Consider the following 13,675-nt stretch of genomic DNA (forward strand, 5'->3'; position numbering starts at 1 on the left):
GGGCTGCCAAGACCATCACATTAACACAAAACACCATGTGGCCGCGCTGACAAAATATGAGCCAATGATTTATGTCAAGGTGAGGAAATAGCCCAGCCAATGGAAATGATTATCTGCACGGAGGGAACGGGGACTGCCAGGCAAGAAATAAATAAAAACACAAGCACATAGATTTAACAAAGCAAATAGGGCTCTTTTTGGAGCGGCTGTGCGGTGAACATGTTCCACTTGGCAACAACAGAAGTCAGTGATGTTTTTCAGTTCTCCTGAAAACAGATTTCATGAGCTTAAATTGTTAAAGAGAGGCTCAAAGATCATGAGATCCCACGGACATATGGACCGAAAAACTCACAACCATGGAATTCTGGGAAGTGCTGAGGATGACTTAACACTCCCATCAGTGACCAGTGGTCTGCAACTTTCAGTACCAACAGAGCCTTTGGTCCAGTTATTGACCAAGTCCTCCCAAAACTACACTTTAGTCATGTTTCTGTGGCCATTTAGCCATTATTATTGTGTATATTTACAGTAATTAGAAAATAAAACAAGTTTTAATATTTTGATAGCAGCACACAAGTTCTTTTCAAAATAAAATCCACTCTATATTAAATCAGATCCTCCAGCTGCAGCAGATTTACTTAAATATGCAGAAAACCAACTCAAACGTGACATTTATTATCATTTTGATGCACCATCGTCCTTTTTCTATTAAATATAAATATGATGATATTGGTGTAGATTTTCTTTATCAATGTGTCTGATTTGGAATTCCCTTTGGGATTGATAAAGATGCAGGAGATTTTAAGATATAAATATGAACTTTGTCTCTGAAGATGCTGAAGATTCTATTGATAAACACATCTGACAGTAGATTAAACCTTTTGTCATCATTTTACTTAGTTATCTGACTATGGAGGGCCATGAAGATTTGAAACCCAAATTAAACAAATTGAAAAATTCAAGCTGATATATTGGTGTTAAGCTTAAAAAGAAAAAAAAGCATCCAGAACTTTCAGCAATTCTAATATAAATTTATTTTTTTTCCAATTCAAAATTTCTGCTTTTAAGTCTCAGAGTTCAGAGTTTTTTTTTTGTTTTGTTTTTTTTTTAAACTTGTGGCTCACTTCTGATGAGGGTGATAACCTCCGTCCTGGTGCCTTCACTGAAGGAAACTTGGGAACTTGGAAAATTATAGCCAGAAAATGTCTCAGCTTGAAATTTTCAAGTTGTTATATTTGGGTTTCAAATCTGTTTGGCCCAGATTATGCTCCATATCTGACAAGATAACAATCAAAGTATAAATGACAAACTAAAACAAATGAACCAAAAATGATTTATTCAAACAGTTAGCAATTCTCTTCAAACTCAAAGAGCCACACTGGGGGAATAAAGGATTGCTGGTTTAACCCATTCAGGACTGATGCTCTCCATCCAAACAACAAGTTCAATCAGGTTTTAGAATAAAGTGCTGAGATGGCACGTCTGATTTCTGCTGCAACCATTGAATTCCCTCTCATTGAGGTCATTTAGAAAAGGTCTTACATGTTTGCCATAGCAGCTGATTATATAAAAAGTTGTTCTTCCATGAATAGAAGCAGCCTCTCTGTTGAATAAATGTCTGAGAGTGTTTAAAATCAAGTTTTTTTTTTTCTTTTTTTAAATGCTGGGATGCAGAGATGATAGAGTGACTCAATATGCAGCTCCATCAACCTCTCACATAGCCTTTCTTTTAACGCCTGTATGACAGTCGCACAGGTAATGTGACTAACAAGTATATCAGCTGTGATTCTTCACTGCCTGTGTTAATATGTACATCGCTGATGTGTGTTTCCACTCTATTTACAGCACAGAGTTTCCAGCTTTCATGCACGATGCCTTCTGGCTAAATTGTCCAATGATTACAAAATGCTGCGTTCTTGTTCATTTTTTTTTTTTTTTAAATAGTCACCTATTCGCTAGAACAGAAGTTCATCTGACATTTTCTCCTGCTTAGTTTTTGTCACACTGTAAAGACATTTGCTGGTCACCTGAGTGAGCTAAACGGTGCAAGAAAAACTATAAAAACAGATCTCAAAGAATCCGCTTTTAGAGAATCTTTTGGAACAGAAATATGGAATTTTGGGTGTCAGAAAAATGTTAGAACCTTTTGTCTTCCACGGCATTTGGAGGAGGTCACCGCAGAAAATCGATTCTGACTGCGACTGAATTTGTTTCACACCTGATGAGCCTCCTGCTTTAATTTAATGTGAACGCATCTGCAGGCTTGAACCCCTCAAAATGCTGCTAACAAGTAAAGTGCAGAGTGCGTGTAAGCACAGGAATGGGGTGATGGCTGTAGCTCATGGGGTTTAGCAGATATGGGGACGCACAAAAATGTATCCAAATGTTGGAGTTCCACTTGAGATACTGTCCTTCAAGTGTTTGTAAATGAGTTAACGTTAGGGTTAGTTTACTTTTTTTCCCCTTTACTACTTTTGAAACATTTAGAAACTTTTTTTATTATTATTCTTTAATGAAAGAGCCACAATGGAGGGGTAGAGGAGCCATATGTGGCCCCGGAGCCGCAGGTTGCAGACCCCTTGCCTAGAGCCTTGCTTTTTTATTTTTTGTCCAACGTCCATATAATTGTTTTCTCTTTATGACTGGGCCGGATGAAACCATCTTTTGGGCTGGATACGGCCCACGGGCCGCATGTTTGATACCCCTGTGATAGATGGTCACAGAGCCCCAACCCTTGATTGTACTCTATTTAAAATGATAATTTGTCAATTTGAATAAAAGCATATTTTAAATATCCAGCAATGTCAAGCAAAAAACACTCATTCCATTAATTTTGATTTTCTTTTTTTTTTTAAATATAGCAAAAACTTTTAGCGGTCTCAGAAATTACTCACACCCCAATTCAGGGAAGCACCGTCAATGCAGGATCCATGAGATATGAAAATACATGCACAAGTTAAAAAAGATTTAGAAAATGAAATTAACATGCGCCTTACATTGTCAGATACACTTGATCACTATAAAAACATTGAATACTCGTACATAAAAAATAGAAGTTGCACACTCAAATCTTTGTTTATAGTGAATCACTTCTTCCTTATTAAGTTAGTGTGCACAGAGCCTTCACACTAGTATATGATCAGTAAGAATGTTGTCACTCCTATTATAGCACTTTATAGCAGTTAGCACATTAGGATCAACTTTGCAAAGTCAGATGTTTGATTTAAGATCCTACTGTATATACTGCAGCTGTCGGACACTGAAATAGTTGGTGGTTCAGGTTCTGGTCCAGAATGAAAACTTAACTCCGGGTTATTCCTCCAATAAAACTGCCTTTTCTGCTGATGAACTGACTCTAAAGGCAAACTAATGTGCAAAAATCAAAACAAGACTTTACCTTTTTAATACATTTTGGATCGTATACAACTACTCTATCTTATCATTGAGTCCAAACTTGGTTCTGGGGTTACGATGCCAAGAGCTCCTGCCATCAGCAGGTTTTGGGTTATGACTCAGGAGGTCTGGTATGCGCTGCTTGGCTGAATTGACTCAATGACATCACCGGTGAAAAATATCCTCATCTCTTCTGCCTTTTCTGTGTTTTGACAGGAAGCTACTAGCTCTTTTCTCAGGGTCACACGATCCCAGGTAAGAAGATCCTCAAGAACAAAAGCGTCTCTCCAGTGATGCCTGTGAAGGACCCTTCAGAAGCTCGCAGACAAGCCGGCTAGAATCCTCTTGAAAATCCAGTAAGTGAGCAGGGACGGGTGATAAATGATTTTTTTTCTCTTGCGCTCAGGGGATATTTTCTCAATGAATTAATATCGAGGCAGAGAGTCAAGCCTGAGCAAGTTTATACCCATAAAAATTGGCAAATTATGGCTATACTGACAAGCCACTCCATCAGCAGGAATGTTAATAATGCACAATATGCTGCTGCAAGGTTAAAATAAATGATAATTACACAAAGGCAAGGCGTGAAATAAAGTCAGAGTCTTCCACTCCTCATCAGTAAAAAGCCTGACACGCACACAGACAAAAGCCAGGACGATTAAGAGGAACGAGATCAGATAAAACTATGACGATGCACAGCTTTGTGCTGGAAACAGTGCTGCCTTTACCTCAGATCTCTTTTGCATTAATAACAAGGCTGGATAAAAGCATGGGCAAGCGGGGGCAATACCCATCTAAATAGGATGATCTAAAAAAATACACAATTAACAATAGAAACAAATAGTATAAAAAGAAAACACAAAAAAGGTAAGAAACAAACAAAAAAAGTAAAGATGGAGAGACGTGCGAGTGTGTGCAGTGGTGGTGCTTGTGTGCCCTGCGACAGATTGGTGACCTGTCCAGGGTATACCCCTATTTGGCCCAACAGTAGACGGGACAGGCAATCCCACGACCCCGAAAAGGGTACAGGTTTAGAAAATGGATGGATGGACAGACATAAAAAACACATCATCAAAAGGGCTCAAACCAGTGTCCTGCTTGTTCTTATGCCTGTCCCAAGTATGGTCTTTGCAGGGGGTAGAGTCAAGATGAGCTTCCAACATAACACGTATAAAACATAGTAAATAGACCAAAGGAGTAGATGGATAAATGGATGGATATGATGGTTTTCTAAGCATTTTAGGGGCTCAGAGCGATATGACACACCCCGATATTCTACTTTCACCCCAAAGCGGGTCCTGGCCTGGTAAATTCCCTCACAAATGTGCTGTTTTGGAAAATGTTAGGTCATGTGAACCATGGCTCTAAATTAAATTATTTTTGTTGTTTCTAAACAAACCAAAAATGTTGTTTTGGAGGCAAGTTAAGAGAAAAAAAAACAGCATTTCCTTGGGAAAAAGGAGAGTTTGTGCAACTTTTTGGAGTCTGGGTAAGTCAATGTAAACTACTAATCTGTTTATTTCCATATAAGGGAGCTGCAGGAAACTGGATGTCTCTCTGAGTTGCAAACACAAGACAGAAGCGCCATCATCCTCCACCACCGTATCCAGCTCTGCTGCCGCTGTGGGCAGATGAAGATCTGGTGCATTCTTTAGGGTCTGCCTCGTCTCCACACTCTTCATGTTGGAACACGAAGCGCCGGGCTGCGCGCTGTCATGTCACTTAATAATCAGCCTGACATCTCCTGCAACAAGGCAAGAACTTCCTGCCGTGATATTTGCAAATATAAACACTGCATCCCGGCTGCTACTAAAGAATGCGTCCTCCGAGGCGCCGTGGAATCTCGTTTGGATGCACTTGGCTTTGGGTTTTTTTTTATGAAAACAGCCGGAATGAAAGAGATGCCAACACCCCTGAATCAGCCAGCGAAACACTTTATTGACTTATCTATATTAATGTAACAAATTAAAATAAAAAAGCTGCACCTTAATAATTTGGCACCTAAAAATATTAAAATTATCCAACTTAAGCACAATTATCAGGTCACGTAAAGTCTCCAGAGAATAATCTCCTACCTGCCATCGAAGTCAGCACTTGCTCCAAAGCAGCAGCTGCACAACAACACCAACTTTATCCACAATTGCATGGTTTTCTGGAGTTATCTGCGCCGAGGCTGACCGCTCCTCTCCAGTAATCCAGAAGCGCGGGGTGTGGAGTGGAGCTGTGGAGGAAACACCCGGAGATCAACAGCTCCCCTCAGCCTCTCTGACGGTGGTCCGTCGGTGAAGGTCTCCTGGCGTCCGTCAGGGCGCACTCATGTGCGATTCTCTCCAGGAGGAGCGGCAGACAAGAAGCGCCGACTCCAGTGAGCGTGCGCGTAACCGTGCGTAAAGCGGGACGCACTGCTGCGAGGGGCGCGCACAGCTCCCTGACCAAGTTCAGAGCTCTCCACTGTGCGCAACGACCTGATCGCTTCTCTTCACCAATCAGACTTTTTACGTCATCCGAGTTAGCCACGTGGGACTCGCGTGCAGCCGCGTGCGCGTCGGAGGTGCGTAATGAAATCGCAAAGCCGGGCGTTCAGATGAACCGGCCACCCAGGTAGTCGCTGCTCAGGAACGAAGACGCAGCGGAGGCTCAAGTTTGAGAAGCCACTCCATAATCAGAAAGACTTCTCCTGAGCCTGTGTAATTATGAAGCCTCGCGGCACTCAGTGAAATATTTACCAGCATCAGAGCGATTTAACAGGCTGAGGAGAAAAGGTGCATTAGCAGACGCAGCGTGGGCTGCGTGACATTTTCTTATCTGCATTACACACCTGGAAAATCAATTGTGCGCATGTCCGTTTGTTAAGTGCACACAAGTCGGATTACACGAATGTAATCCGACTTTTGTGCACATATCCTGTTGAGAACTAATATGATGGTACAAGTGCAATGATGAGTCGACATCATCGATTTATTATTGTGATCCAACCAGACCGCTTTCTGAGGCAGGATCAAATCGATCTATAAGCTACCATTAACACATTGTTAGAAGTTAAACTGATAATCAAATCGACTTTGAATAGTGTCAGTAACTATAATTTATGATATGAATTGAATCGTTAAAATGAATCGTTACATACAGTGGGGCAAAAACTATTTAGTCAGTCACCAATTGTGCAAGTTCTCCCACTTAAAAAGATGAGAGAAGCCTGCAAGTTTAATTATTGGTATACCTCAACTATAAGACAGTCCGATTTAAAAAAAAAAAGTAAATTGTGTAAAATAAGTATTTGGTCAATAAAAAAAGTTCATCTTAATACTTTGTTCCATTTGTTGGCAATGACAGCAGTCTGTAAGTCTACACAAGGTTTTCACAAACTGTTGGTGGTATTTTGGTCCATTCCTCCATGCAGATCTCCTCTAGAGCAGTGATGTTTTGGGGCTGTTGCTGGACAACATGGACTTTCAACTCAATCCAAAGATTTTCTATGAGATCTGGAGACTGGCTAGACCACTCCAGGACCTTGAAATGTCACTCCTTCATTACCCGATCAGTGTGTTTGGGATGGTTGTCATGCTGATAGACCCAGCCACATTTCATCTTTAACGCTCTCACTGATGGAAGGAGGTTTTCACTCAAAATCTGAACATACATAGCCCCATTCATTGTTTCCTTTACATGGATCAGTCGTCCTGATCTCTTTGCTGAAAAACAGCCCCAAAGCATGATGGTTCCACTCCCATGCTTTACAGTAGGTTTGGTGTTATTTGGATGCAACTCAGCATTCTTTCTCCTCCAAGCATGACGAGTAGAGTTCTTACTAAAAAGTTCTATTTTGGTTTCATCTGACTCCAGGACATTCTCCCAATCCTCTTCTGGATCATCCAAATGTTCTCTAGTAAACTTTAGACAGACCTGCTCATGTACTGGGTTTAGCAGGAGGACACGTCTGGAACTGCAGGGTTTGTAGTGTGTTACTGATGGTAGCCTCTGTTACTTTGGTCCCAGCTCTCTGCAGGTTATTCTCTAGGTCTCTCTGTGTGGGTCTTGTGATCATTTTGACCCCACAGGGTGAGATCTTGCAGGGATCCCCAGATGGAGGGAGATTATCAGTGGTCTTGTATGTCTTCCTAATAATTGCTCCCACAGTTGATTTCTTCACACCAAACTGCTTATCTATTGCAGATTCAGTCTTCCCAGCCTGGAGCAGGTCAACTGTTGTATTTCTGGTGTCCTTAGACATCTCACTGTCCATAGTGGAGTTTGGAGTATGACTGTTTGAGGTTGTGGACAGGTGTCTTTAATATAGATAACGAGTTCAAACAGGTGTCATTAATACAGGTAACGAGTGGAGGACAGAGGATCCTCTTACAGAAGAAGTTACAGGTCTGTGACAGACAGAAATCTTACTTGTTTGTAGGTCACCAAATATTTATTTGTCACCATAATTTGCAAATAAATTTGTTAAAAATCAGACAATATGATTTTTCTGGATTTTTTTTCTCATTTTGTCTCTCATTGTTGAGGTAAATCTACAATGAAAATTACAGGCTTCTCATTGTTTATAAATGAGAGAACTTGACACATTTAGTGGGTGACTAAATACTTGTTTTTGTGCCACTGTATGTGCACATTCTGGACAGAGCAGGCACATTATTTGAAATAGGAGTCCCAGAAGTCATCTAAATCAAAAAGGAGAAACCTATATTGATAATCCCTGAATCGTTAGCATTTGCATCTCCTCACAGGACATATTTAATTTTTGCCACACATAAAGACTCTGCGTTATCTATCATCAGAAGAGAGGAAGCTACTAGGACGAGCAGCAAAACGTCCTCTATCAACCTTTTAAAGTTCATCTGCCCTGAAGATCAGAATCCTGTCATAACACACAATGAACCTACAAAGACCCACTGGATGTACATGCACAGAAAGAAACACTAAATAAATGTATATAAAAGGCACATAAATTGCAGCTGGAGAAACCTGGTTTATCCATTTATGAGTCAGTGGTTTGGCTGCAAATCTACATCAGCAAACCAGGTTTGTCCAGATCCTTTGACGTGACATTTTAACCAGAATATTAGAGAAAAACATGGTAGTGATACACCTTAATGTGTAGTACAGATGGGGGATTAACACATTTTGCAAGAAAATAAAAAGTATATATATTTTGGGGATTTAGGAGAATAGAACAAAGCTCTTGAGTATAGCGATGAATTGCAGTGAATTCTGAGCTGATGAGGACACAGCCTTGGGCAATTACCCTTTTTCTTTGAATCAGGAGACACAGAAGAGAACAAAAAGCAGTTGTGGGGGGAGCGATAGGAAATCAGAAATAAATACAGCATAGTAAATTGGCTTACAAAGCACTGAGCATGATTTGAGGCTCTTGCAGAGCCCTGCGCCCCGCTGCAGGCAATGTTGCATGAATCGTGGCACAGCGGAGGAGCCTTAAAACTGGGACACGCTCCTGGTACAGCAGCTAAAAACGAGAAAAGCAGACATTTATGTCGCAGGTGACACAGTTTGACACCCGGGATGAGGAGCAAAAAAACAATAGATAAACACATTATTAAGGATGAGCAGAATGAGGGCAGCTGGGACCTGTGGTGAAAACTGAGAAGACATGTTTGGAAGGAACTTGCTGGCCTCCAGGATTCCAATTCTCTGTTGTTTATTAGGAAATGATGCAAGTCAAAGGAAATGCATTTCATCAGTGGAACATGAAGGTAAAAATCAAAGAGGGTGCACGATAGAAAGATTCAGAGTCGCAGCTCAAAGAACTATTTCACAGGAGGTGGATTTGACTGAACTGTATTTGGCCGTAACCAAGGCAACATAAACAAGGAGAGTTTTGAAAAAAGGAGAAAATTCACATTAAAAGGAAAAAAGCACTAAATACAACAGATAAACCCACAAAAAATGAATAAACAATTGTTGGTGAGGTCTTAATATGGGGGTTGTTTTTGTTCATGGAAAAATGTTCCTAAAAATAAAAGTTCAGCTACTAATAAATTGGTATTCATGAATTCTGTTAAAAATGGTGGTTTGATTTTTTTTTTACATTATTTTTATGTTTTCTTTTTTGTTTACTTTTAATACGTTTTTTTTTTATAAGACCCACACCGTTGAATATCATGTTTTGTTGTTTTTAAGATGTACTTGTTGCATTTCTTTATGATAAAGAACATATATGAAGAAAATAAAGATTAAAATTGCATTTCTGAATATTTTTTTATTCAAATCATTGAACATTTTTAAAAAGAAGCAAATGAAAAAAAAAATGAAAAAGACTGTATTAGTGCAGTAGAAAATATGCTGGCTCATCTCCATTCTGATGCATCCACTTAATGAACTCCTGCTGCTCTACAGAAACTATGTCTTATAAAATGACTTTTTAAAAAATATTTTTATTTTGCCTAAAAATAAAAAATAAAATAGATCCAAAGGAGATCAGAGTGGAACTTTAAACATACTAAGAACTGTTTTCTAAAACATGAATAGATCTTCATCATCATTGCTTAGAGAAGGCGAATCAGTTGATCACAAACTATATACTTAAAATATGTAAAACCCTGTAAAAATACAGTGTTTCCCGTTTTGAAAGGCGAATCTTTAAGGAAATAATTCATCAGCATTTTAATAAATACAAAAAAAGATAGCAAGGACTCTCCTGAGGAATCATCTGTAGCTTCCTGGCTTTCAGGTTTGGGCCTTAAACAGATTCCAAAACAATTTCTTTTAGCAAAATAGTTCTAATCCATCCAGCTAGCTTTAAGTAACTTTCTGCCAGCTGCTCTCTTCTCGTTTGCATCCATCTGCACATCAACAATGTCAGCTGTGAGGAGTCAACGGAATGAACAGGGGGAGTCAGACATTTCTGTTTGAATAATTTCCGTCGTCAGAAGGAGCTGCACGTGTGACCGTTCACCTCGCCATAGATCGACTCTGCCGACTGAATTTAAATGACTCTGACGGTGGAAAAGCCTGAATCTCTTTCTCCCCATCTCCCCCCGCCATGCACGCATCCCAAAAGACTCTCCGGCTGTCTCCGCAGATTTCTGATCAGCCACCGTGCACGGAGGAAGGTGACAGCTCAGGATTTTTGGTGTAAGCAAATTATGGAGTTCTCCTGCTTGGATGATTTCTTCAGGGACAGTGGTTTGTCTGCAGTTTGCAGAGCTGGAAAAAAAGCACTATAGAGCAATTCTTCTTCTTTATTAGTAAGACTCTGACCACCTTGCATCCAATCAAGCCAACTGATCCTTTTTTATGCCAGAACCATCAAATATTCATTGTTGCTGAGCATATTACAGGATGAAATCACTGGTTCTTCATCAGAAATGATAAAGATCTTTGTAAAACCACGGAAAGCTAATATTTAAACGCTGCGATGGGAGTTAAAAATCCAATTTCTGCCTCTCTCTGAACCCCTGTCTCTCCTAGTTAAAACGCACAGAGGTGATTTCCATCTTAACTGCAGATGTGGCTCCAGTTCAGGATTTTCCTCTTCCTGTTAATCAAGGGAAGCGCATCAGTGCTTCCTCGCAGACTGCGTGCAAATATGGACGTATGCTTAATTAACAATGTGGGCGTGGAGCTCCTGCTGCTTGTGTACAGCGACAGCTTGATCGCATGCAGACATAAGTGAAACTGCGGTTGGAGAAACGCGGTGACAACTGAGGAGAGTTCCCATGATCCTCCTCACATAATTAGCACCTTCTTGCTTTTGAGTTAAACATCAAAAACTTCTTGAAATATGACTTTTTTTTTCCTTTCATTGGAAATTTTTAAAAGTCAGTTACAAAAAACAAATAGACCATAAAAACACTTGAACCACAGATGGAGAACCTCAGCTGGATCTGACCAATCAGAAGATTCATCTGGTACTGCAGGCTGGTTAGCAGCTTCTCCTCTGCGGTGGTCTTCCCACAAGCATGTTGTTCTTTGGTGAACAGCTTTCAGGCTCCATGGTTATCACCTGCACAGAGTACCCAGAAGCCTCTGCTGCCCAGGAACGATCCAAGTCCACCAAACCCATACACTGTTTCCCTGCAGAAAAACAGTCATTTATCAGTTTATTCTGTGCATTTGAACTTAATTGGAAAGCCCATTTATTTGTAGTCATTTTACTTTCATAGCACATTAGGTTATGTTTTATTGTCCTATAAGTCATTTTGGTGAATAAAACTGATTAGTGATTTAATATTGTTAAGTGGATTAGCAAAAACACAATATGACAAATCTGAAAATGTTTTATTCCCAGAGTGTTATTGAAGATAAACAGCTGTTTAAAGACCCACTCCAATTATATTTTCATTTGTTTTAAAAGTGTTCCCAGTGTTCTTTTAATAATAATTATCCCCCCTTTTTTTTATTAAAAGAAAAATTAAAAAAACATTTCATTTTCTAGGACATAGAGCAGCAGTAGTTGTGGAAGGGGACCGTTGGCATGGAGCATCCCCGCCCCCCTTCCCCTTGCAACTGCTTAGAGCTCGGAGCAGGGAGCTTTTGTATTTTGTACGTCACAAATACATTCCTTTTCTAATCACTTTTTTCTGCTGGAACGATTTGAATAAAGAAATAGTCAAAAAATGCAATTTTGAGCTTCATTTTCTTAATATGTGTCCTGCATCATGAGAAAAATGCCACAAGAACATGTTAAAGACACTAAAAATACATTTTTTTATGGAAGTTGGTCTTTAATATACTAAATGTGTAGATCCAATAAACAACATTGAAAGAAGAAAATGCTGTGGCCCTAAATAACTCATCTGTTTGTAAAACTGCAAAGTTTAAGACAGAGTGTTGACATGATATGAATGTTGTGCATATAAAATAAACTTGTTAGTAAGTATTCCTTAAAGACCCACTCTGATAAAAATCATGTTTTTGGTGTTCATAGCATGTTCTTGTATTATTTTTCTCATAATGGAAGACAAATATAAAATAATTCAAGCTTAAATTGCATTTATGAGTATTTATTTATTGAAATCTGGATGAATCAGGAGCAGATGAAAAGATGCTATTTGAAAGAGCTCTCTTTAGTGACACAGCTACCAAAGTGGGTGGACCAGTCTCCCTGCTCTACTCTAATCTGATCCATCCATTTGCACACAATTTTTTAAAATGTGTCTAAAATGGCATAATTAAAAGACCACTGGGAACGCTTTTAAAATAGATCAAAATATGATTGGAATGGAACTTTAAAGTAGGTAGAAGTCATCTGAATATTGCTGTGGCCTTCACTGTTTTCATGCATGAAAACAGGGTTCATCTTTTAGAAGACAGTCAATCAAGATTTTTTCTTCCTTTTTTTGCCACCTGCAAATGCTGCAGCTGACAAATGTGAATCGATATGAGCGTCGCAGCGCCTCAGCTGGGCTCCTCTCTAGAGGCATCTTTTAAGTGCTGCATTTTATTTTATGGCAATTTTCGTGCATCTGCTGCTTATTCCAAGCTTTTATAACTATTATCAGAGAAATTCATCCTCATCTCTGCACCCATTATCCAGGTTCTTCCCGAGGATTTCTTTTAAACACATCCCTATCATGCAGGATGAGAGTCGGGCTGCAAACGTACTAATCGAGAGCTTTAGTTTGCTGTAGAGCCTCGCCCGTCACAGTACGTTCAGCAGAAGTCTGGTTAGAAAGTGTTTGTCAGAGAGACCTTCCCGCTGATGGCGGAGTGTGAAGCGAAGTGCCAGGTACACATGAACATGTTTCAGACTGACGAGGCAGTGGGGAGCACTCTCACGTTCGGTGTAAGCTTTGATAAAGTGGAGAGCTATCAGGCTGAAGAGTCCTCCGCTGCACTGTGAAATGGAGGTTTCTCACCTCCCTCAGCAAATGACAACAACCTGGCAGCTGTTCTCTGCAGCTGTTTTTGTCGCTCTGCAGAAATCCAAACAGTAACGACTTTAACACATTTCCAAAGTCTGGAACTCTTGACTAAACGCAGGAATGGTGTTAGATTAATCTAATCAGAAAGAGTAACTTTATGGATTTATTCGCATCTATCATTTAAATAAAGATGGCACCACTTCCTCAGGTGTATTTTACCTTAACTGTATGCTAGTCAGGTAAAGCGGTCAGTAGTTTGGCACTTTTCCATTCAATGGTACATGAAAGAATTGCTCATTATATTTGTCAGAAAACCATTCTTACTCTACTACCAGTTTTACCATGCTCTTGTGGGTCCAGATGACCCCACTCCTAACATTAACGGGTTAACACAAGGGTTAAGTTATAAACTGACCAATCAGATGCCTCAGGAATAGTAGATAATGCTC

At 39.7% G+C, this 13,675-nt stretch overlaps 2 protein-coding genes across 6 annotated transcripts in view; both read right to left on the reverse strand.

Annotated features, from left to right (window-relative positions):
- npnta (nephronectin a) overlaps nucleotides 1–6,206 on the reverse strand; it is a 57,671-nt gene extending 51,465 nt beyond the window's left edge. For 2 of the 4 annotated variants that reach the window (XM_036212488.1, XM_036212486.1), the window contains exon 1: nucleotides 5,469–6,206. In XM_036212488.1, coding sequence (XP_036068381.1) covers nucleotides 5,469–5,539 — 71 coding nt within the window. In that variant the 5' untranslated portion in view covers nucleotides 5,540–6,206. The remainder of the gene's footprint in view (nucleotides 1–5,468) is intronic. The other 2 variants (XM_024289968.2, XM_024289967.2) reach the window with 1 other exon arrangement.
- Nucleotides 6,207–10,123: 3,917 nt separating this feature from the next.
- gstcd (glutathione S-transferase, C-terminal domain containing) overlaps nucleotides 10,124–13,675 on the reverse strand; it is a 53,798-nt gene continuing 50,246 nt past the window's right edge. For both annotated transcript variants that reach the window (XM_024289958.2, XM_024289961.2), the window contains exon 12: nucleotides 10,124–11,436. In XM_024289958.2, coding sequence (XP_024145726.1) covers nucleotides 11,285–11,436 — 152 coding nt within the window. In that variant the 3' untranslated portion in view covers nucleotides 10,124–11,284. The remainder of the gene's footprint in view (nucleotides 11,437–13,675) is intronic.

This window comes from Oryzias melastigma, linkage group LG1 (genome assembly GCF_002922805.2).
Source record: "Oryzias melastigma strain HK-1 linkage group LG1, ASM292280v2, whole genome shotgun sequence".
Lineage (NCBI taxonomy): Eukaryota > Metazoa > Chordata > Actinopteri > Beloniformes > Adrianichthyidae > Oryzias > Oryzias melastigma.